General features: G+C 27.7%; 1 protein-coding gene across 1 annotated transcript; it reads left to right on the top strand.

The window, feature by feature from the left end:
- Nucleotides 1-2,889: 2,889 nt before the first annotated feature.
- LOC103497721 (leucine-rich repeat extensin-like protein 4) lies at nucleotides 2,890-6,272 on the top strand. The gene is given in 2 exon segments (XM_017046477.2): nucleotides 2,890-5,294; nucleotides 5,296-6,272. Coding segments are annotated over 2 exon segments (2,313 nt in total). The 5' UTR covers nucleotides 2,890-3,267; the 3' UTR covers nucleotides 5,582-6,272.
- The last annotated feature ends 19,307 nt before the right edge of the window (nucleotides 6,273-25,579 follow it).

Below are 25,579 nucleotides of genomic sequence, written 5' to 3'. Positions count from 1 at the left end.
CCTTTGTTATATTTTATTAAACTAGTGATCAGTATAAATTTAATCATGTTTACTGGCATCGTATTACACATGTTAATACGAGTATGATTTCAACCCATATATTAGTGATAGATAATCATTTAACGAGTAGATATTAGATGAAAGACCAATACGACAACCATGATTAATTAAAATACCAAAATGGAACACATTTAGAAGTTCAATGACAAAAAGAAAAAAAAAAAACAAAACAAAACAAACATTTAAATGTTCACGTATAAAGTGAACAAATTTGAAAGCAGAAGATAAAAAGCCGGTCGGTTAAAATTTCATTTTGATCCCATATTTTGAAGTTTTTTCACTTTTAGTCTTCATACCTTTTCTAGATTGGTCTTCGTATTTTTCATAAATTTTAAATTTAGTACCTAACAAGTAACTTTAACGTTAAAAATAAAATATCTCATATAACGATTTAAAAAAAATATATCAATAAACTAGCATTAAAGGATTATATTTAAAATGGAATGAAAGTAAAAAAAAAAAAAAGAAAAAAAGAAAAAAAAGATAATGAGATGGAAGATTAAAATTAAACCAATCTTTTTAAAACATAGGAACTAAAATAATATTTTAAAATATAATTCTTAATCACATATTTATTTATTCATATTTTGATTTGGTAGAATACTCTTAGTTGTCTACCTTCCATAATTTTATAGCAATGATGAAAAAATTGACCTTATGCCTACATATTTGAATTAATGGGCAAATTGGTAAATAGCAAAATACAAAAACCATGTTTAATTATTTTTAAAATTCGTAGAAAAGTTGCATTTAAAAATTCAAAAGAAAAAAATTAACAAAGGGGACATGAACGGCATGAAATCTTTAGAAAAACACACAGTAACCTCCCGTGAGCATCGGTAGTCGAAAAAAACAGTTTAATAATAAAATAAATAATTACGATAACAATAACAATAATAATAATAATAATAATAATAATAATAATAATAATTATTATTATTATTATTTAATTTTTTTTAAAATTTCAAATCAATTCCTTACCCAACGTGACGCCCACCTCATTTACTTCTTGCCTCTCTCTCTCTCTTCTATATCTTTACGTACCAACAAATTTCCTCCACTCTTTAATTTCTCACGACAAATTCCACGAATTTCTCGTGATATTGCCGGCCTGATGGGGAAACTCGCCGGAATTTTATTTTTGTTTTGTTTGTTTATTTGTTTTTACGGTCAACTCGGCGCCGGCTGACGGCACCACCACCACCACCGACTCTTGTTAATTAATAGGGTTTTTATTTTGCCTTCAATACTTCATCATAATGCTGAGCAACTACTGCTTGAATTTTCAAAGATGATGTGGGCAATTTTGTAATTTCATTTATGGTTTATTCTATGCGTTGGCTTTGAGAGTTGAACGAGGAATAGGAATGAGAATGGTATACGATTTTTAAATTTTTTTTTTTTTTTTGATATCATATACAATTATACCGTATTTTATATACCATTTCAAACTAATAAAAAAAGATTTTTTTTTTCCTTTCATATTGACTATATTTTCTTTTAACGACATTATAATTTTTTTTTAAATATGAACAACAATATTAATTCATTGCTGATAATTTGATAAAAACTTAAAATACATTTTGAAAATCAATACTCTACAAATTTTCAAGGGTTTTTTTTTTCAATTCATTTATTTTCACCTTGTTAAAATTTGTTTTTAATTGTTTTTAGGGTTTTTCTAAAAATAAAAAAAAAAATTATTTACCATTCATACCAAGAATCACCCGAACAACGTTCATTATATTTGATTTTTGTGTGAAATGTAAGTGTTTAGTTAAATTTTTTATTTTTGACAATTTTTTTAAATGCAAAAATAATGAGTGAGATGTTTTTTCTTATAAATAGAAAATGAAAGATTTTTTATATGAAAATATAAAAAAACATAAATAAATAACGAGTTAAACTACAAGTTAAGTCTATAAAACGATACATCCAAACTAAAAAAAAAAAAAAAAAATCAAATTTTACTTTCAATAGATCAACATACTTAATTTTTAAACGTGTGTCTAATTTATCTTTAAAACATTCAAAATATTTATATAACCAACCTAATAAATATAAAAGAAAAAGTTTGTGTCTAATGAAATCTTGAAACCATTAAAAATATTTATATAACCAAAATCTAATAAATATAAAAGGAAAGTTTATGTTTAATATTACTTTAAACTTTATGTCTAAAGAGTACGTAAATTTTATGCGAACGTCGCACAGAATAATACTTTATCAAATAAAAGATCAAAAATTTAAAACTTGTTGAACATAAAATTTATAAGTTTAATGTCTCATAGACAGTTAAAAATTAATCCTTAAGCATTTTCTATTATTTAGTTACTAATAAGTCGTTTGGATCAACTTATTATACAATAAATTCGAAGTGAGAAATAAAACCTTAAACCTTTAAGGATGGAGATTGTATAATCACCGAGCTATGCTCACTTTGATTTGTTCAAGAAATTGGTGTAAATAATTCATTTAAGTGGTGAATCATGATCTTATTTGGTCAAAGAAATTTGCGAGTCACACTACTAAAAATAATTAATTTTATACCTTATTGATTTTTTACATTTTGATATAAAAATTATTTACGTGGTGTGCACCTTACATAAAGGCTTTATTTAATTATTTCAATTAAGTGTTTTTAAATTAAGAAAAAGTGTTTAAATAGTCAAAAGTCAAATAAAACAAAACCCAAATATACATAAACATACAAATTAGCCGAAACAAAGTAAAATAAAGAAGAAGTTTCAAGGAATTTAAACAAAAGGAAAACGAACAAAAGAAAAATAAAGAGAATAAATTCTAAGAAAGGAAAAAAAAAAAAGGAATAATTTTCAAAATAAATAAAAGAAAAAAAAAAAAGAATCTGGTGGGTTTTGAGCTGTAATATAGCTGGCCCTTTTCTCACGTATTATTTCTTCCTCACACATCTCCAAAATCCCTAGAAAACAAACCCTCTCTCAATTCCTTCTTTATCTCTCCGCTCCACTCTCCAAATCCTTCATATCACTCTCTCTCTCCACACCCACATTTTGAAGCTCAGATCTCAAAGAAAGGATTTGAGCATTTTCCTGCAAAAAAAGAAAAAAAGAAAAAAGAAAATCTCCTCATTCTCCAAAATCCCTCTCAGGTTTTAGAGAAGAACAAGGAAGAAGAAAGGTGAAAAAGAAAGTGGGATTTTGTGGAATCAGATGTCTCACATATGAGATGAAGAGCGATACCCATTTAAACATTCATCTTTTCTTACATTTCTTCTTCTTCTTTGGCACTTTTCTTTTGTGCCTTTCTTCTTCTTCTTCTGTACCTGAAGAGTTTCTTCAAGCTTCTAGCCATGGAGGACGTGGTCTGACTGATGCTGAAGCTCATTACATCCGTCAACGCCAACTCCTTTACTACAGAGATGAATTTGGTGACCGTGGTGAAGAAGTCGTCGTCGATCCTAAACTTGTTTTTGAAAACGACAGAATTAGAAATGCTTACATAGCATTACAAGCTTGGAAGCAAGCGATTCTGTCTGACCCTTTAAATCTTACTAAGAATTGGGTTGGATCTGATGTTTGTCACTACAAAGGGGTTTTCTGCGCTCCGGCGCCGGATAATTCGTCGATCCGTACAGTCGCCGGAATTGACCTTAACCACGGCGACATTGCCGGGTACTTGCCGGAGGAGCTTGGTCTGCTTGTGGATCTTGCATTGTTTCATATAAACTCCAATCGGTTCTGTGGGACTGTTCCTCACAAGTTCAAAAACTTGAAGTTGTTGTTCGAGCTGGATCTGAGTAATAATCGCTTCGCCGGGAAGTTCCCTCGGGTGGTTCTTAAGTTGCCGGAGCTGAAGTTTTTGGATCTGAGGTTCAACGAGTTCGAAGGGACGGTTCCTAAGGAGCTTTTTGACAAGGATTTGGACGCCATTTTCATCAACCACAATAGATTCCGGTTTGACTTGCCGGAAAATTTCGGGAACTCGCCGGTTTCGGTTATTGTTCTTGCTAATAACAAATTTCATGGGTGTGTGCCGGGGAGCATTGGGAATATGACGAGATTGAATGAGATTATTCTCATGAATAATGGCTTTCGATCGTGTTTGCCGCCGGAGATTGGGTTTCTGAAAAATTTGACAGTGTTTGATGTGAGTCACAATGAGTTTTTTGGGAAGTTGCCGGACACGATCGGTGGAATGGTGAGTTTGGAGCAGCTGAATGTGGCGCATAATTTCTTGTCAGGGAAGATTCCGGACAGTATTTGTAAATTGCCGAATCTGCAGAACTTTACTTACTCTTATAATTTCTTTACGGGAGAAGCGCCGTCGTGCTTGGCGTTGCCGGACTTTGATGATCGGAGGAACTGTATACCAGACCGACCGGTTCAACGCTCTGAGAGGCAATGTAAGTCGTTCTTGTCTAAGCCTGTGGATTGCAGTTCTTTTGGATGTCCATCTTTTGTTGCTCCGTCGCCACCTGTGGTGGTGCCATCGCCGCCACCTGTGGTGGTCCCTTCTCCGCCACCTGTTGTTGTACCAACACCATCGCCACCTGTTTACCCTCCACCGCCACCTGAATCCGCTTCTCATCCCATTTACCGACCACTCCCTCCGCCGCCGCCGCCACCACCATCCCCATCTCCCCCTCCCCCGCCTGTTTACTCTCCTCCTCCACCTCCACCATCCCCACCACCGCCGTCTCCACCTCCACCGTCTCCACCACCGCCAGTTTACTCTCCACCCCCACCTCCACCGTCTCCTCCACCGCCTTCTCCACCACCACCATCACCCCCACCGCCGCCCCCACCGGTTTACTCTCCACCCCCACCTCCACCTTCACCTCCCCCGCCATCCCCACCACCCCCACCACCCCCGGTTTACTCTCCACCACCACCTCCACCCTCTCCTCCCCCGCCATCTCCTCCCCCACCATCGCCGCCGCCACCGGCACCGGTGTATTGCGTCCGACCATCACCCCCACCTCCACCACCAAACTCTCCCCCACCTCCCCCTCCCATGTTCTCTCCACCCCCACCTGTTTACTACTACAGTTCACCGCCACCTCCCAACTCCCCACCACCCCCACCATTGTACTCTCCTCCACCACCGCCGCACTCGCCGCCTCCTCCTCCACATTCACCTCCACCACCAATCTATCCTTACTTATCTCCCCCGCCTCCTCCACCTGTCTATTCTCCCCCTCCCCCTCCACCGGTCTATTCACCGCCTCCCCCACCGCCGTGTATAGAACCACCCCCCACCTCCTCCGCCGCCGTGTATAGAATATCATGAACCCCCACCACCACCATCACCCTCCCCACCTCCGCCCATCCAATACCTTCCTCCCCCGTCTCCTTCACCACCTCCACCCCCAGTTTACCATTCACCTCCTCCGCCGGTCTATTACTCTCCACCACCACCACCATCACCATCGCCGCCTCCACCACCTGTATCCCCACCACCATCACCTGTATACGAAGGCCCATTGCCACCAATCTATGGAGTTTCGTACGCTTCCCCTCCACCTCCACCCTTCTATTGATTCTTTTGAGAAATTTTCCACCTCTAACCTTACCTCAACTCAACCATAGAAGAAGGAGAAATTTACACCAAATGCCCTCTTTTTATCTTCTTCAATGTACTAAAAGAATATCCCAATCTCCCTCCATTATTATTTTTTCTCCTTGAGCAATGCTCATCGCTCATTGAGGAAGAATAATCAAAAAGACTTTTTAAGGATTATATTTATTTCTGCAAGTTAAAAGCGGCCGTGGCCATGTCCATCATGTTCTTCTCTCTTACAAAAACCTCAATTACTTTGTTTAAAGATTTGGAAAAAAACAACAAAAAAAAAAAGAAGGCATTTTATTATTACACAGAGTGTAAGGCGAGAGGGAAAGTCTCTTCTTATTTGTTTGAATTGTTATGGATATTTGAATTTGTGAAATAAATGGCAGAGAAGAGTAGAAGAAGTGCAGAGAATGTTTATGTTTCAGCAAAAAAGAAAAAAAAAATTGTATGTATAGGGATGAATTTGAAGAACTATAATTCAGAGCAACAATGGGAAAGCAGTAGTTTCTGCTGCTGCTGCTTTCTGGTTTGTGGTCTTTTTATTTTTTTGTTTTTTTTCTTCTTTATTATACTTTTGTTTTTCAATTTAATAGTATAATCATGAACATTTTACTTGTATCAGATTGTCTGAATTCAGATTATATTATCTTTAATGTTCTTCACTGTTTTTTCTTCTTTCTTCGTACTCTGTTTCCATCAAACTCTTTACCCTTTTTTGCTCATCCCATCAGCCAATGCATCTGTTTGGATAACCAGAAACTTGTAATTTTCTTGCCCAGAAAATTTTTCATCCTCTCACTATCAAGAAACAATGTTTTTTCTTTTCCAATTCGAACTAATTTACATCATCATCATCTCTCAACCTTTTTTCATTTATTCCTGTCTATTCCAGCTTGGAATTTTTAAAGTCTTTGCAAGTCTGACTCCCGTCCATATTTGGGATGGTAATTGATGTATTGCTTGGATGGGTGTGTAGTTGGTTGAATTTATTCCATGGTTGAAAAAATGGTTTGTTTCTTGAATTGGGTTTCCATGTGCAATCCATTTTGTAAGATGAAAATCTTGAATTAAGCCGTTGTTTCTCCACTATATCAGGTCTTTTGGGGGAAATTAGATTTTTTTTTTTTTTTTTTTTTTTTTGTCATGTTCTTTCAAAGTTTTGAAATAAATTTGGTCCTACACACGAGTCGGCAGCTATCTTTTTTACACTAACCAACAAACATTTCACACACTTTTTTAACCCCAAAATGCATCATTTTTACTCCCCTTGATTGACGCAATGTTTGGCTGCTTTTTCAACTTACTCTTCAGTCCTTTTGCTATATTAATATAATATATATCCAACTTTTTTCACAAATATTTCAAAACCAATATTGAATTTGTTACTGTCTACCCTCATTTTCATTCAATTTTAAATAGACGTGTATTGCAATATATGGTGATACTGTGATACTTTTAGCCTACCATATGGTCTATTGCCTATGCATTTTTCACATTGAATAATATTTACTAATATTTTAGATTTAGTTACTATATGTAGTGTGTCCAAAGAGTTAAATGGTGATATCCTTACTGTAGAAGGGAATAATAAAGTTTAGGGTAATATTGTCATTCTAAGAATTGGAGAGACTTACCTTACTTTTTAGTGAGAAAAGAGAGTGACGTATACGCCAAATGTCTCCCTTTACCAAGCCTAATTTGTAGACTCAATTCAATGCTGCCGGCGTCGGTACAGCTCAATCTACAAAATTCACTCCGTAATTTCATCGAACAACTTCCGAGCAAAACTGTAAAACTCGGGTCATTCCTGCCGGCGCCGGTGTCTGATCACTCTACCCGATATTCAAACCGGAAAATCAACCGAGTTCTGTCGGTAATTTCGTCGAACACCTTGAAAGCACAGCCAAAAAAGAAAAGGGAAGAAAAGAAACTAGTTGACTGTAGCATAGTATAGATTCTGAAACAGGGTATATGGAAACAAGCGATAATCGTTTTCCATGGGCCTACGATATTTCTGCAACTTGAATTGAATTCATGAGAGAAGATCCGACAGATCAGAGAAATTAATTGGAGGTAAGTCCCTCCTTTTGTTTAACTAGTCTTCGGTCTCGTCGTTTTCAATTGCCAGACTGAAAAGAAAAGAAAAAGAAAAAAAAAAAAGAATTCAATTTCTGTATCGTTTGGTATGCCAAAAGGCCAAAGGCCTACAGTATTGTAGATTCCACTGAAGAATTGGTTTCTTTCTTTTACCCTCCATTTTCGGACCTTCAAGCATAAAAAAGGACGATCCACTTTATGAGAAATTTAAAAAGTTTCATTAATTTCCTTTTGATTTTTGAGGATATGATCAGTTCATTTTTACTGCGGGTGGGCTCCGCATGTAACATTTTATTTAAATTATTAAAGTTCCATCTAAGTTAATTTGATAGGTTTGATACATACTTTGATATTTACCCTCAATTCAAAAAATTTCAAATCTTAGTTGCAATTTATAATTTTAGAATTCAAAATTAAGTTTCCCTCTTTTTAAAACTTATTTAGATTTAAAATTTTGACCATCAAACTAATAAATGGTTCATTTTTCATCCTTTTGTATGTTTAACTTTTACAAGTAATTTTTTCAAAAATAAAAAACAAAACAAACAAACTATACGAAAAATCACTAAAAAAAATAAAATTTATTATACTTTAAATATTTTGTAAATTTTTCTATTTTTGACAAATTTTCAAATCGTATTCTACGATTATTAACTTGGAGGGTTCAATTTTAACATTTCTAAAAATTTAAGTATCTAATTGTTAATTTTGTAAGATTGAAAGTGTAACTGTAACTATGGTTTTTCTTTAAAAAAAAAAAATCAACTTGTCTGGAAAGATATTTTTAGGATAAGGTATATGATTTCAATTTTATAGATATATTAATATAGATCGATGTTCTTGCCAATAAAAAATTATTAAATTTTGTTTAAATTTATAATAAGTTGTTTTTTATTACATGAGAGATTTTTTTCCAAGTTATTATCATATATATTTATTTTTAAATTGAGATTAATAAATGATTTTTTATTTTCATGTTTTGTTGGTATTTGTAATAAATATAAAACATATGGGTTAATCCTTGATATCGATAGAAACCCTCCATTTGACGGAACAATGACTTGTTAGTGGAAATTGTTACGTGACAGTTGAATATTTAGATTCAAAATAATTAAGTATACAACAACACTTTTACAAAATTTTAAATATAACAAAATTTCTCAAAGTTTATTAATGATAAAAAGTTTATTACCGATAGACCATCACAGATAAACCATAAGAGTCGATAAACTTTGTTTTATTTATAAATTATAAAAATATTACTGTATATTTAATTATTATTCCTAAAATTTCTATTTGTTATAATTATCTAAGAAAGCTATCAACTTCAAAGTAAGAAATTTGATAATTTTTTCTCAATAGATTGAGATATTTTACTAAATATTATTTTTCAAAACAATTTATTGTTTAAAATAATTTCCCTTGAAAAAATGGGCCTTTAAAGCAAAAAATTACTTTTTTTTTTTTTTTTTTTCTCTTTGATGAAAACTTGGCAAAATTACATATTGATTACTCATGTGGGTCAAATGACATAATAGGCATTGATTTATGCATCGATTTATGCCATTATTAATGCTTGGCAACTACTCTATTGTTATATTCATTATTAATCTATAAATACATGCTGTTCATAAACATCATTATTATTGTTGTTCTATGCTATTGCTACTTCATTTAAACTTCTATTATTTATCAAAATATAACTTGATAATATTAGAAAAACAAATTAAACGTATGCATGAGAGAAATGATTATTTACTTCATACTTTTTCATTAAAAAAAACTTTATTAATTAACTTTCCCAAACAATATTTGATAATTAAAAAAATGGGACATGAGAAAAATAATTAATTAATATATCAGTATGTACTCTCTTTATTAATTTGATAAAATTACATATTTAATTTCCAAATTTCCAAATTGATATTTAATAGTAATACATCATTCAACTTTTGATACGTCTAAAATGTTGTGAATTTTCAATTAATTGATTACAAGGTTATATATATTTTCACATTTTAAAATTGTTATACAAAAAGCATAAATATATGGATTTTAAAATTGATAGAAAATGTGAATGGCCTCTTAGATACTATTTATGGTTGAAAAACTATGGACTAAATTTGTAACTTAGTTTGGGACAATTGTGTACTTTTTTTTTTTTTTGTGATTTTCGTATTCTTTTAACGTAATATTTGAATTTTTAGTCAAACATTTTTATTTTTATTTTTAAATATAACAAAATAAATTAAAATATTTAGAAAACGTAACAAAATTTGTATAAGTTTTGTAAATAATTTAAATAATCATTTAAAAATAATTTTTATAACTTTTTTTAAAATCACATTATTTATTGATGGTTTTTTTCAAATATAATAAAAAATTACATTAATTATTTGCTCTATGCATGCTTGTGCATTAAAATCTCTACTGTTCTAGAAACTAATAGTTGAAAATTGAAGAAAGATAAAAACCATTCTTTACTCTACAATTGTTCATTGAAATTTCCATTATTCCCTATGGATTAATCGAGAGAGAGAAGCTAGCAATTCTACATTTTTTCTTCCTCTTAACTTAAAATCAATTTGCCTAAGTTTCAATTCTTTTAATTAGACTAAAAAATTTATGGTTAAATTAACACTCATGTTACAACTGAACTACATCCAATTTGACTTAAATTTTTAATTACATCTATAATTAATTACGGTACTATTATTTTAAATCCCTATTTATTCATGTGTTTACTATTTGTTATGTTGATTTTTTTAAAAGAAAGAAAAAATAGTAAAGTTTTGTACTTGTCACTTGCAAGGTTAAGAATGGTAAGATTGCAAAGGCAATTCCCCACTAAAGGAAAAAGGGTTCATTTAAATGCAAATGGGACCTCCATGAATGAGTGCTTCACATGGGCTGTTACCTCTTTTAGCCTTCACTCACTTTGGTGGTTGGTTGACTTTATTTTCCCCATTAAACCTTCCCTCGTTTCTAATAACTTCCATTAATCACTCTTTTCTTTAAACAATAATGATACTTTTTACTAAACAAAATAAAATATGTGAATATGTTATTAAAGTTTATAGTAACAAGATTTTGATAGATAGATATCAACCTTTTTTTCTTTTTTAATTTAAGATTTAGTAAAAGTACACAAATTAAAATGGGTCAATTAAGAATAAATGAATTAAATTGAAATTTTTTTGTGATGCATAAACTAAATTGATATTTTACATTAAAATTTATTTCAATTGAACTTGATTTAATTCTCTTGAAAAATAATTGAAGTATTTATTTAATATGGTTGAAATTGCTATGGCTAGTTTTTTTTTTTTTTTTTTTTTTTTCAAATTTGACTTTAATTTTTACGTTTAAATAAAGTTACTATTTTGATCTCTATTTACAAAATTTGAGGAAAAATTTGAGTGAAATTTAATTTATATAATAAAATGTATAAGATTTTTTCATGCATCATTAATTACTTTGTTTCTTTTTTTTTGCGAAATACTCATGTTTATAATGTATCATTATATTAATGTAGTGATTGTTCATATGATTAAAGTATTATACCTCCTCAAAGCTTATTGACCTAAAAATTATATATCATAATGATGAATTATATTAGCAATGAGGATAGGTCCAACGTCCAATAATGAATAAAATAGATGATAAAATCGCTATTAAATACTCTACATAATTTAATTTTTGCAGAGATTATATTCATTAAATCATGTTTTTTATTTAACAATTTAATTTGGGTATACCACTTGTGAGAGTAAAAATTATTCCTTTCCTCGTATTATCATATTTTAATTTTTCTATTAACACATTTGATAATCTGTTTCTCAAACGACTTCGATTAGATTAATCTATTTTTCACAACCATGTAACTAAAAGTTCTTGCTGTCGGTTGATACATTCTAGTTGACTAAATGAATTCGTATATATATTTGATATCTTATTTAAATCAATTCATAATCCTAAAGTTGTTAGGATATAAAATTGTCACACATAAATCCAAAGAAGAAAGGAACGGTCCAATTAATACTTAGGGTTGCATGGGATCTAAATAATTGAGTAGTTGTGAACTACTACTAATCTTTTTGATGTACTTTATAAATATATCCAGGTTGCACTTGTTCCTTTTCAAACATAGTGTGAATGTTTTAAAGATATCAGACAACTTGGGTTCTACCTCTATGGCCAGTGAATCTCTAATTTGTGTTGCCCAAAATCACGATATCGATAACCATGGGACCAAACGGTTTAATGAACGTATCGATAAAAATATTGTTTGATCTAATTTCACATATATTAAAAGAAGGATTTGATGAGATTCTAGAGGATATTTTATATAATTATTGGCATGGTCGTTTTTGTCGGAAACACTTACCAACTTGTTCAAAGTCGCACTAATATTCTTTTTTTATTATATAATATTTGATTGATATCGTTCGATAATTTATGTAGGTGATATAGATATGATGCACTTTTTTTTTTTCAATTTAAAAATAAAAAATAGAAAGGCTTCTATTTACATTTTATTAAAATTTATTTTATATTAAGTGTAGTATAAATTAAATAACAACAACAATGTTGAAATAAATCTCAAGACAATATTCAGCAAAGGTTTAACTTCCTACCAACTGCATAAAGGCCTCAAGATTGGGCTGAAAAGTATCATTTACTAATCAAAGTCTATTGGGCTTAAGCCCATAATAAATGCATTTGGGCTTTCTCTTCGTAAACAGTTTCAAAGATGGGAGCTGTATTTGTCCACACACATATTTTGATAATACGTGGGATGGGGAATGGATGTTCTGACTATCAAAGTTAATAGTACAACAACGAATCGAAACCTATGTAAGTTGAACTATACTCGTTTGTCCAATCTCTAATATGTCATTATCTAAGTGGAGGAGATCTTCCAAGTCTTGACAATCGTTGTTCAAGGTACATGCATTTGCATATGTGGTAAAATGCTCACCTCTAGCTTAAAACCTTAAAAAATTTAGTTTCTCACCCGAACATTCAATTAAACTCTTATCCAACCAACGGATGCTTCCTGTGTGAGATGGAACTAGCGATTCAGAGATATTCAATATTTCTTCGTCGAAACTACAATGTTGAATTTAAGGAATGTTTAGAATACACGTTGAACCTAAAAAATCCAATCAACCCAACCCGACCTAACTTGTACGGTTGAATTGGGTTCAAATAAATGAAACTTTTATGGGCCGGATTAATTCATGAATCCACTTAAAATAACTCGCCAACTCAAACTTATTCATTGATTTAAAGAATAAGTTATTTTAAACTTATAAAACACGTTTTTACTTATTATTGGAATAAAAAATTTAAATTAAATGACCGAATAACCCAATCCAACAAATGTTTCAATATTTTTTATTGAGTTATTAATAATAAATGACTATTTGAATTGACGAAACTTACCAACAAACCAATTGAGTTTGATCTAAAATGTATTTCAAACCAACCTACAAATACCCATAGTTTAATTACGACTCATATTCTAGTTTCGGTGTTTGAACCGATGACAGTGTAGCAATGGAATAAAGATTATCGTATCCTCTAGGAATTCATTCTTGAATCTAGAGAGAGTTGTTCTTGGGATTTAAAGTGGATTTTGATACATTCTGTACCCTAACATTGATTATATTTTAGATAAAAACAATGTATATTTTCTTATTGGAAAGACAAAAATAAGAATTAACTTCACATGAATACCAAAGATTAACTTATTTCAATTCAAATAGCTGAATACACAACTTAATATAATTTTATTTTAGTTACATTAATTATTTTAAAAAAAAAACAAACATAACAATGGCAGATAAATCAAATTTTATGATAAAAGACTATTTATGTTAATTTTATTTGAATATGTATCTTGTTACCATGATTAATGATTTAATTGTTTGCTTCAATTTTTTTACCATAAAAATAGTCAACCTTACGAAAAAGTTTCAAATTCACCGCCATTTACGCTTGTCTATTTTCAAGTATAATAAAATATTACGGTCTATCTATAATAAACCATAATAGATTGTAATAAACACCGACAAATTTAACATAGATCTAGAGAACTTGAGTCCACTCAACCTTATACACTTTATATTATATGTATATAACTAAAATAATTTTTTTTTCTAGATGTTAGTTTAGTAGTAAGATTATTGTCTCTCAACTTCCACTAAACCTAAGTTCAAGTCTGGGTTTTTACATTTTTTTTCAATTATTTTTACTAATCTACAAAGTCTAATTCACCCGTCATGACACAGATAGACACATATAACAGTCTATTATGATATATCATGATCTATCTTAAATAGATTGTGATATTTTGTTATAAGTGTAAATATTTTAAGAAGTCTGGTCATTTAAAATAATTTCTCAAATCGAAAAATAAGTTGTTTAAGAGTTGCTCCTAAAAGAGTGATCGAGATCAGTTTAACTAATCGGAAGTTAGAGTTAGAGAATAGAGTCAAATGTTTAAGTACTGATTCAAAATAAACCATAAACGACATCAGGCAAAAGAAGCTTGGGATTGAAATCGTAAATCGGCCAGCTTTAATGTCGGGCACTCGGGACGACAATCAGATCGGAATACTCCGACAATTACATAAGAAAATGGGGGAAAAAAGATCCGACAATTTGTACAAATATTTGATAAATATGTTTGTGTTCATGATTGATGTGTTTGTTCCAAAGTTGAGTTGTCTCCCACTTAGTTTTCGTCTTCACATGTTTAATTTCTCATCATCTTATAAATCATGCTTTTAATCTACATTTATCGGAGAGTGCAAATTTCGAAAAAAAAAAAAAGTATTTTACATCTTTATTTATTGAAACAAAAAATAATGATCAATGTATATGAAAATCACATAATTTTTCTTGGACATCTCATCATTTTTTTTTATTTATATTTAGTTTATAGATAATTTTTAAGATTTTATTTCTACTAAGTGAATTACTAGTCAGCGATTCTCTATATTTGTAGTTAATGCTTTCTTAGTGTTTTACTTAATTGGGAAAATCCACAAGGGAGAGAGAAAGAATGATATAAATCTGAGTTTTATGAATTAATTAAGTGAATTGGAATACCTTTAAAATCTTAAATGAAAGTTTAGACTTTATCGAATGAATCTATTTCGTTTTATCTTATAGTTGAAAATTGAGTCAAAATCACGCGTTTGAATTATAATATATAATTTAATAACAATAGCAATACGTTTTGATATTGTCCAACCAAAAGAAACTTGTTAAAATTTATAACTTCACCCGAAATATAACCAAGTACATGTGCTTTTATTAAAAGAATGAAAACTATGCTATCTAGATATTCAATAATATTATTAAGTTTTAATGTAAATCCTTACCATTGTGATTAATTTCAACAAAGTGTTTTGGAGATATTTTCTTTTGGTGGGGTGTTAGTGTGATTTGTTTGTTTTGCAAATATCATATTGTATAAATCATACACTAAGAATGTGTATAATCTTAATTTTGTTGTAATTACTTCAATAAATAAATAAAAGAGTAATAGTAAAAAATAGAACATTTTACCAAAATATTTATCCTTTATAGAAAACTCAAATGTAATAAATTTTTTCTTTTAGTGGTAGTTTTGTTCTATGGAATATAAATAATTTATTTTTTTCTATTTTTAAAAAAACCTCTAGTACATATATAATTTAATTTTATTATTTTATTAACTCTTTACATTATGGTTTTTAGGATTTTACAATTTTTTAGGCTCACAATTTCGATTTATCTTTGTTCTAAACATCTCTTTAAAATATAGATTGTTTTTATTATTAAAAAAACTAACTAAAGTTAAGTCTCAACCAAACTAAATAATTTATGTTTTTCTACCTAGGTTAGGTTGTACTAACAAAATTTTCAAAAATAGCAAAATATCGAAATTATTTACAAAATATATCAAAGTTCTTTAAATTCTTTTTATCCATTTATTTTTTTTCTCTATATTTTGTAATTTTTTTTTGTTGTTATTCGTAATGATTCCCTTTTAAACTAAAAGTTTTTAACTTGTACAATGTTAGGGTTAAAAATATTTTTAACATTTGAAAATCAAACCTCATAAAAGTTTAAAGGTAAATAACACAAATCCCCCTTGATTGACGATCATGGGATCTCAATGCTCTTTCAACAAACAACATTAGTTGTTCAAAAAGGAAAGAAGAAAAAAGTGGAGAGAAAAAAACAAAACCAAAACATTCTAAATATATTAAAATAAGGGGCCAAATAGCAATCACGTGCATGCACGTGCCCAAGAAATTGTGGGTGTAATGGTTAAAAATAATAAAAAGATGAAAGGAAAAGTCCCGAAAGGATAATAGTCAAATTAAATAAATTAATTAAGAGAAAAAAGAGGGAAAAAGATTCCTTAATTTTATTTTCTTGTCTCTTTCTCTCATTACTTTGACCACCGAATTACTATGTAAATGAAAGGCCACAATGATTTTAGCTTAATTAGTACCCAAATTTCGTTAACAAATTAGCCTTCTTTTTCTTATTTCTACTTTTTATGAAAAATTATCCAAATTCTCAATCTTTTAAAAAGATTATTGTAAATGAAAAAAGTAGTAAAAATATAAATAAAATCGATAATAGATGTTAATATTCAAGGGTAGACTTTTAATCGTATCAGTGAATTCTATCAATGACTATTGTTATCTATCATTATTGAATATAAAATTTTGTTATATTTTTATTTGTTTGAATTTTTTTAGTTCATTTTAATATATTTAAAAGTGTCGATATTTAATATTTGTCTCGATTTTTTTCAAGTTTAAAATATAAAATAAAAATTATATCATAAAAAAAAGCTAATTTTCGAGGTGAAATTGTGGATGTTAGAAAATTAGTCTTACGATTAAAAGGCCAACCACCTTGAGATCTTGATTTTTATTAACAAGTTTGAGTTTTGGATATATAAATATTTACAATAATAATAATAGAGAGGTTGAATTATTAATGAGACATAGAGCATAAAGAAAATAGGAAATCTTGATTGATTTTTTTTTTTCCTTTATAAAAGGAGGTTTGGATCTACTTTGTTGAAATGAATAATTATCAAATAGGGACTAAAATTGCACATTATCATGTTGAAGTTAAAAGAAATTAATTGTGTTTTGCGCACATGATCCTGCGAAATAAATTTAAGACATTTAAAAATCAATTACTTAGGTATATATAGAAACAAAAATCATCCTTAATATGCAAAAATTCAAAAGCAAATTTGTGCAAAATAAGATCTCAAGTTAAAAGAAAAAAGAAATTATGGCCTCATCTTTCTTATTATTCAACTAAATGATGAATTTTTTTTTGATTATTTGTTGTTGTTGTTTTACTTTTTAACCCTCTCTTCTTCTTCTTCTTCTTCTTCTTTTTTCCTCATAGTTTGTTAAGCAAGCGGTGTTTTTCAAAAATAATAAAAATAACAAAGTATTTACTCTGTTAGAAAAAGACCACTAAAAAAAATCTATTATACTAAATAAAATAGAATATTAAACTCAATACATGTGTCTAAGGAAAATAGTGAAAATTATATAAAACCAATATAAAAATGTTATTCAAGCAGAAAATAGTATATATATATATATATATATATATATATATATATATATATATATATATAATATTTTAAATAGCAAAATGGTAAAAAGAATAATTTAAGTATAATAAAAGTTGAAAGTCTCTTCTTCGAGTTTTTCAAAAATAAAAAAGTTAAAACAAATTATTTACTTTTTATAGAAAAAAATCACTAAAATTAAAAAATTCATTATCCTTCTATGAAGTGGAAATAATTTATCAATTTTATTATGGTTTACAATTTACCTTTTTTTTTTTAATGTCATTTTACTATATCTATAAACAAATAATTATTTTAATTCATTGAAATATATGATTTGGAAGCATAAACAAATTTAATATAAATGTTCTTAAGAAAAAATAAAATTAAAGAAAAACATAGAAAAAAATTTTTAACGAGAAATTGTCAAAAGTAGAATATTTGATAAATATTTACACTAAATAATTTATCAATTTTTATATTTTTATATTATATATATATATATCACATCATTTACATTTGAATGAAAAAGAGTTGTAGAAGCAAAGGATAGATGAATCCAATAAGCTTTGTTTTGGTATGGCCAAAAAGCATGACACAAAAACAATAAAACAAATCCAATAGACTGAAAGAGCAATAAGGAAATGCTTTTCTTTTAGGAACTTATTAAATTCATATAAAGAAAAAGCATTTAGTTCACATGCCTTTTCTTTTGCTGACTGCCAAATGGAAGCAGTTTGAATTTTGACATTTTCTTTTTCTTTTTCCTTTTCTTTCTAATATAAAAAATTCAGCCCATCCATATAATTTAATCACAATTAATTTTTAAATATCACTTGAGTACTCATCATATATTAAAACTAAAGATTAAATTTAATATATACAGTTATTTCTTAAAACAAAATAAAAATCTATTTACGGTTTCACCGTAAATTTTGAATGCATATTTATATATTTGATTGATAATAATTAATTTTCACAAATTAAATTTAAAATTTACGATTTATGGACGATAAAATGAGTTAAACTACTGCGATGATAAAAAATATAGTAGAAAAAGATATTTCCAAACACTTGTGATTATCTAACGAAATAGTTAATCTTTTTAAAGTCAATAGTTTCATTGTTTAATAGCTTAATCGCAACCAAATAATCCTATTAATAAAATTCTACTAATAGGTCAATCCTAATGGACTCCAATCAACAATCTTATCGCGTTTTAAATAGGATTATAACCTGAACCATAACGGTAATGGAAACAATAAATGTGTCAAAATTTGTAATTTTCTTTTTCAGTGAATGAGTAACAATAATGATAACCATAACTGTGATTATAACCCAAATCATAATGGTAACAGTACAACGTAGCTTTCGTACGTAATCTTGATCACACTCCATTCGTAAAAAATTGTGTGAATTTTGTTTACGGATTTGGATATTGACCATATATGTTAGTATACAAAAGCAGAACACAAGTAAACAAGACTCAGAATAATTGTATGAGATCTATTTTTTATTTTAAATTATCATTGACTCACTCTCATTGAATTGAAGTGAAGATGATCTTAATAATTTAGTTACCTCGAATTTGAGAAAGAAAAATAAATAACTACTAAATTTATTGACGTAGAGTTCTTTAATAAATGACCGCTAAATTTATTGATATAGGGTTTCTTAACATGTTTATTAGCCATTTAAATACAAAAATCCAAAACAAATAATTTTGATCAAAGCCAAAATTATATTTCATTTATTAGTCACTTATTTTGAATTTTTATTTATTGCCAATTTTTAAATAACAAGTTAAATATTTAATTACAACTACAAGTACAGCAGCCAAAATAAACTTTTCAAAAATGGATCCACCAAACAGAAATCCATCAAAAATATACATTGGGAACAATTAATTCAATAAGGATGAACAAACCCTAATAAATAATTATCTAAGCTAAGCTAAGCATTAAAAAAAACAAAGGAAAAATGTTTGTCTTCTTTTAAAAGAAAACCAGTTGGCATATAAAATTTATCCACAATTAAAATCTCATGATGAGTCAATTAAATAATCGATCTAATGCAATTAAAAGTTTAGAAAAAGACCAATAATAGTCTTCCCTTAAAAAAAAACGTTAAACTATAATATAAAATAGGTTAAAATATAAATTTTGAATCATATATTTTTAAATCTTCAATTTGAGTCCCCTATCTTTAATAAATAATAAATATAGACACTCAAGACTAGTTTTTTTTTTCAATTAGTGGAATAATATTTAACTAAAATATCAAGAAAATAGCAGAATGGGAAAAAAAAAAACGAATGAAAAAAATGATATATAATACATGTTTATGTTAATAACTTGAACTTTGTAATTTTCTTTTAACTTGAATTTCAAATCTTATGAAAAAATTATTATAATGACAAACAAGATAATATTTATAAAATATATCAAAATTTCAAAATATATCAATAATTGACGTTGAAAGAATTAGAAATTTAGATATATTTTGTAAATATTTTGATACATTTTGTTACATTTGAAAATTTTCCATTTTATTTTAGTTAAATTAATACCATACCAAATAATCTTAGAAGGAATCATTTGTTTTAAAAATAAAAGATTTATTTATTTTTAAAAGTTACCAAAATACCTTTCGACTTATGACTTTTCAAAATCATTGAAATGTAAATTTTTATGATTTTGAAAAAACAAAATAGAGATTTTTAACTTTGTGACAATGATTTAAAACGATGTAGTGAATTAGGTGTTTCGAAAATTTTCGTTCTCGGTCACCTAGTACCATTTGGACATTTTGTATGTTAAGTGTCATCTAAAATTCTAAAGAAATTTTATTTAAATTATATTTCAAACGTATATAAAGGTTTGTTATAAGTATGTGTAACTTTTGAAAATATAGATATTTTTAAATAAACGGCAAAGTTGATCAACGGATTCTTTTAATGTAATTTAGCCTATTGTTTTTCATTTAAATTTCAGTTAAAATAAAATTTTATTAAACATAAAAATTTATTTTTATTTTTATCTCATTCTTATTAATAAAACAAAATTCCGAGACTATGGAGTAATCTAACTCAACTCAGTGATATCATTTCAAATAAAATATGGTATAGACCAAAAGTTTTCATAAAATAAAATGCGTTGTTTCTAAAAGTTTTAGTTTGTGCATATATGTATGTATTTCAATTTACTAAATATTGTAAAAAAAAAAAAGGTTCAGACGAGTAGTATATAAAAATAGGTTAAAATACCATATTAGTTCTCAAACTTTCGAATATAAAATTTCAATCTAAATACTTTCGATAAATCTTAAATTCTAATGTGTTTAATTTATCGTTGGTTTAAAAATAAAAAAAAATGTTCACATATTGTATTTTCTTATATGAAAAATTATTGGCGGTGTTGAATCAATTCCGATGAATTTAACTTCGAAGAATTAAAATTAATTTATTAAAAATACAAAACAAAAATAGAGATTATTAATTAAAATTGATTAATTCTAAAAATAACTAATATTCTAACCTAAAAATTAAATGTTTTGACACATAGACAGACTAAAAACGCAAGTAATTAATTCATAGTGATAAAATTAGAGAGACTAATAAAATTAGAGAGACATGCGATAAGTTTATGGAACTAAAAGACATATTCTAAAGTGAATTTGAAATAATTAAAAATATTTTTGCCATTTCAAAATTATCACAAATGCATTTTTATTCATTCAAACTTTTTAATAATGTTCATTTAGTAACCAATTTAGTTTTATACTTTTTATTTTTGAAAATTAAATGTACTATCTCTTAATTTCTTACCATAATCTAAGATGAAGTAATATTGAGCATGAGAAAAGTAAATTTTTCAAAAAGGTTGTATTTATTTATACTTAGTCTCTCTCTTTTGGAGTGTTGGATAATTATTAGTAAGATCAATTATACATCAACATGATTACATGGCAAAAAAGAAAAAATAAAGCCTCACATATATTATATTATTAACTGTTTTTTCTTTGCCTTTAATTACCTACTCAATATGATAATTAGATTTAAAGCATATTAACATTTATAGCAAATTTTTAAAAAGTTATAAATATAACAAAATCAGCAAAAAAAAAATGATAAAGTCTATAGACCAACATACACAGTTAGACTTTCACATATTTACAATTTTTTCAAAGTATTACATATCATACTTACTCATGTTTTTCGGTTGGACTTGAAATACAATAAATATGGATATTGCTAAGGCCAGAATAGTTGGATTAGGTTAAAACATAAATCTAATTAAATCAAAAGATGAGAAGTTTAAATCTTCATTCTTAAATATTGATCAACAAACTAAAAAAAATGTCAATTTCAAATGTAATCTATACTATATATAAAAGCTTCGAGAAACTTTCTTTTTTCTATTTTACCTTTCCATTATAATTATTTTCATTATTAATTTGAAGAATAATTTTGTCATTTTAAATCAAATACATTTTTTAGCTTTTATTTCTTTTATCATTATCCTTTTAATTAAATTCTATTAATAAAAATAATTTCTAATTATTAATCATCATTAAATGTAATCAAATGTTAAGAATGTAGAATTTGAAATGTTTTTTACCTTTAATTTATAATTACGTTGGTTTCAAAACTTTTGGAATTTTAGTAGTTTTGCAATGTCAGTACTATAAAAGAAGAGTCTTCTCTAGGTTTATTTTGCACACAACTCAATCTCTCTCAAAATTCATTTGTTAATTTAAAGAATGATAGATAAGGACATTTTTTGTTGCTTCATCTACCCTTTTTCCTCTGACAAATTATTTTTTGTATGATTAATAGACAAGGACAAAAAATTATTAAGGATTTTCGTTGCATTTTAAAGTTTTTAATAATTATGTATCTCTTCTCATTCATGCTAACAAATGTTTGTGAAATGAATTTGCATGTTAGAAGATTATTCTTGTGTCTTCGTAGACCATCAATATGGATGTTTTATTTGTTATGATATTTTCATTATTGACTTAGTTCTTCTTTCTTATTTTGAAGTTTATGTTTATTTTGTTTTTCCTCTTTGTATTTTTTCTTCGATATTCAATGATATAGAAAAAAATCCTTAATAATTAATCTATCATTTTTATACCTTTCTATTATTTTAGCAATTTTTTTTTACCTTTTCAATTATCTTTGCATAAATTTTCAAAGAGAATCTAAAAGGAAAAAAAATATAATTCAAAGATGAATGTGACAAATCATGATATTGAAAAATGTTTGAAGTATCACGGACATCGTACATGTTAAATACTAGTCATAAATAAAATGATATATATGTGTGTATGTATAATAATTTTTGTTTTTTAGTAGTCTTGTTCTAGAACGTAAATAGTTGGTCGAATATATATATATATATATACATACATACATTGGTAGGTGATAAAGAGAGACTACATTATTACAAGTTGCACATAAGCAAAGAAGCTTCAACAAGAATATGAATGTGATGCAGCAAAAATCAATGGACTTGAGAAAAAGAGCTATGGGAATTGAAATGAATGGTACTCTTAAAAGAACCTTCAAATCATGATAGAACTAAAGCATTTAAATAATAAAATTAAAATTAAAAAAAAAAGAAAAAAAAAACAAACCTTTTTTTCTTTCTGTTTCATTAATTTCATTCAGTTATTATCATTAATGAAAAAGCCATTTTCTTTTCCATTGTTTATATGTAAAAGGCATTAATATATTGCATGCCAATTTCAAGCATTATTGACCTTTTTTCCTTTAATAATCTTTCACCTCTTTTGTTGACAACAAGAACATTATAACTATTTCCCTTTTTCAATCTTACTATTATTACATTGAAGTGTTATTATTGTGTGTCAATTTTAATATGCATCAAACTTAGCTTTGGGGTCAAACATTCATCCACTATATATACCTTTGCTTGTCAAAGTAATCAAGGGTTTGGGTATCGTGTTTCTATCGTAATTAAACAATTTCACCTATTTTGATCTAATAATCTTAATATTTAATTCAAAAGATGATCTATTTCGATGGTGAACGACCGAGGAATTAGTGATTGGATAAATTTATGACAAGAATCATTATTTTAAGGTTTTGTTTGAATCGACTAGAGAAAATAATTTTTTTATTAATTTTTTTAATATAAAAACGGTTTAAAATACATTTTGAAAATGTTTCAAAATCTATTTTTGAATTGGTTTTCAATTTATTTTCAAAATTAAACACACCTTGAAACTAGCTATTGTCGTGAACAAATTGTTCATATTGTCAACTTTTAAAAGTAGACTATCCTAAAGCGATATAAGTGGGTTACTTTAGAACAATTTGTATCACACAATTTGTTCATTGTCAACTTTTAAAAGTAGACTATGTTAGAGTCGTATGTCAATTTCCACTAAATTTTCAAACCTTTTTCAAATTAACTAGGCAATCAAATGCAACGTCAAATCAAAACTAAAAGAACATTCAAAGAATAATCAAAATTGATATGGTTAACCACGAGCGCGCACCAAAACCTATACGCCATTGTCAGTCACCTGCAACTTACGAATACAAATGAAGATCCATTCCACTTTCGAGACTATCAAAGAGATGGCTGGCAATCGTTAAACCAAAATCTCTCAAGTACATCGTATTCCAACTCGACCCACACACTCTTCCTTAATAAACAATCTTTGGAAAGCCAATTTCAAAATCTAAGAAATCAAACGCTTGCCACAAACTTTTAGCTCTTTTACTCTAACAAAGGTACGTTCCATAATCTTTCTACAACAAATACACCAAGCGACGAGATTGAGATTTTTCTCCTCTCTTTAGATTATACCATTGTGATTAGAAGGCAAAATAAATTGCGACATATCTTTCACATCAGATTATACCATTGCGATCTTCAAAGACCCAAAAGACCTTCTGCCACTTACCCAAACAATTGTTTGTGAAGAGCTAGACCCCAAGAGGAGAGACCTATAGCTTATAAGTCACTTCGTTTGTGAATTGTATATATATATATATCTTGAGAAGAAAATTTATGAATTAATTCTTAATCTCGATACTTAACGTGGTAAACAAAAGTTGAAAGCATATAACATAGAAAATATATTAAAATTATAAAAACTAATTAATCAAAATTTGATAGTATATTTATTTTTGAGTCATTATACCTAAACCACCCCACATCCACATTCCAATGGATTCTCATTTTTCAATCTTAGGTTAAATGTCTACCGAATAATTTTAAATAATTATAACCAAGGATCCATTTTAAAAATTAAAAAAAAAATTGATAAATTATTTATCCTTCATCCAATAAAACAACAAAAAGTATTACAATAAGTGTAAATATTTTGTCGTTATATTTTTTTACAATTTTCCTATTATTTAATAATTACCTTAGTTTTACTATTTTTTAAAAAAGAAAGGAACATTTACGAAATATTTAATTCATTACTATCAAAAAGTAGATAATTTTTTTCTTTCCTAGTTATTTTAAAAGGAAAATTGCATGAAATGACAAAAAAATATAGAAAAACAGTCTACAATACCTTTTTCTTTTTTGTATATTGCAAATATGACAAAGTAATTAAATATATGATACGGATTATCAAAGAGCTATTGGAAGGCTATTTACTTCTAAATTTGCTGCTTTTGCAATTTAGAAAATGTAGTGACATGAGCCTTATTATTATAATTTTTTTTGTTACTTTTGCAAACGTCCCTATTTTAAATTAATTAATGGACATTAATATTAATTAATTATTAAACAAAAAAATCTAAGATTGAAAATTTAAATCTTAAAACCCATACTAAATTAAATTGAAACCATATTTAAACGTTTGAATAGCAATTTATATAACGTTTTAAAATCCAAGAATTAAATAAATTTAAATGGTTTTTATAAAATTAAAAAAAATACAATAAACAATATTTACCACAGTAACAAATCATCGTAGTCACGATATTAAAGTCTTGTTATCAATTTAACTATATTTATAAATGATTTGATTTATTTTGATATAATTGAAAATTTTACTATATTTATAAATTATTTAATTTATTTTGATATATTTAATTTTTTTTACCATATTCGTAAATAGTTTAATTTATTTTGATATGCGGGAGAAAGAAGAAATAAAATAATAACGAGGGAAATGAGGATTAATTCATTTAGGACGATAACATGCCTTTTTTTGAGTATAAAGCTGAAATTTTACTTAATAAGTTGGACGTCACGAGGAGAAAAAAAA

Source organism: Cucumis melo, chromosome 5 (genome assembly GCF_025177605.1).
Source record: "Cucumis melo cultivar AY chromosome 5, USDA_Cmelo_AY_1.0, whole genome shotgun sequence".
Taxonomy (NCBI): Eukaryota; Viridiplantae; Streptophyta; class Magnoliopsida; order Cucurbitales; family Cucurbitaceae; genus Cucumis; species Cucumis melo.
The sequence above is the reverse complement of the archived record's forward strand: the minus strand, read 5'-3'. Positions and strand labels throughout refer to the sequence as shown.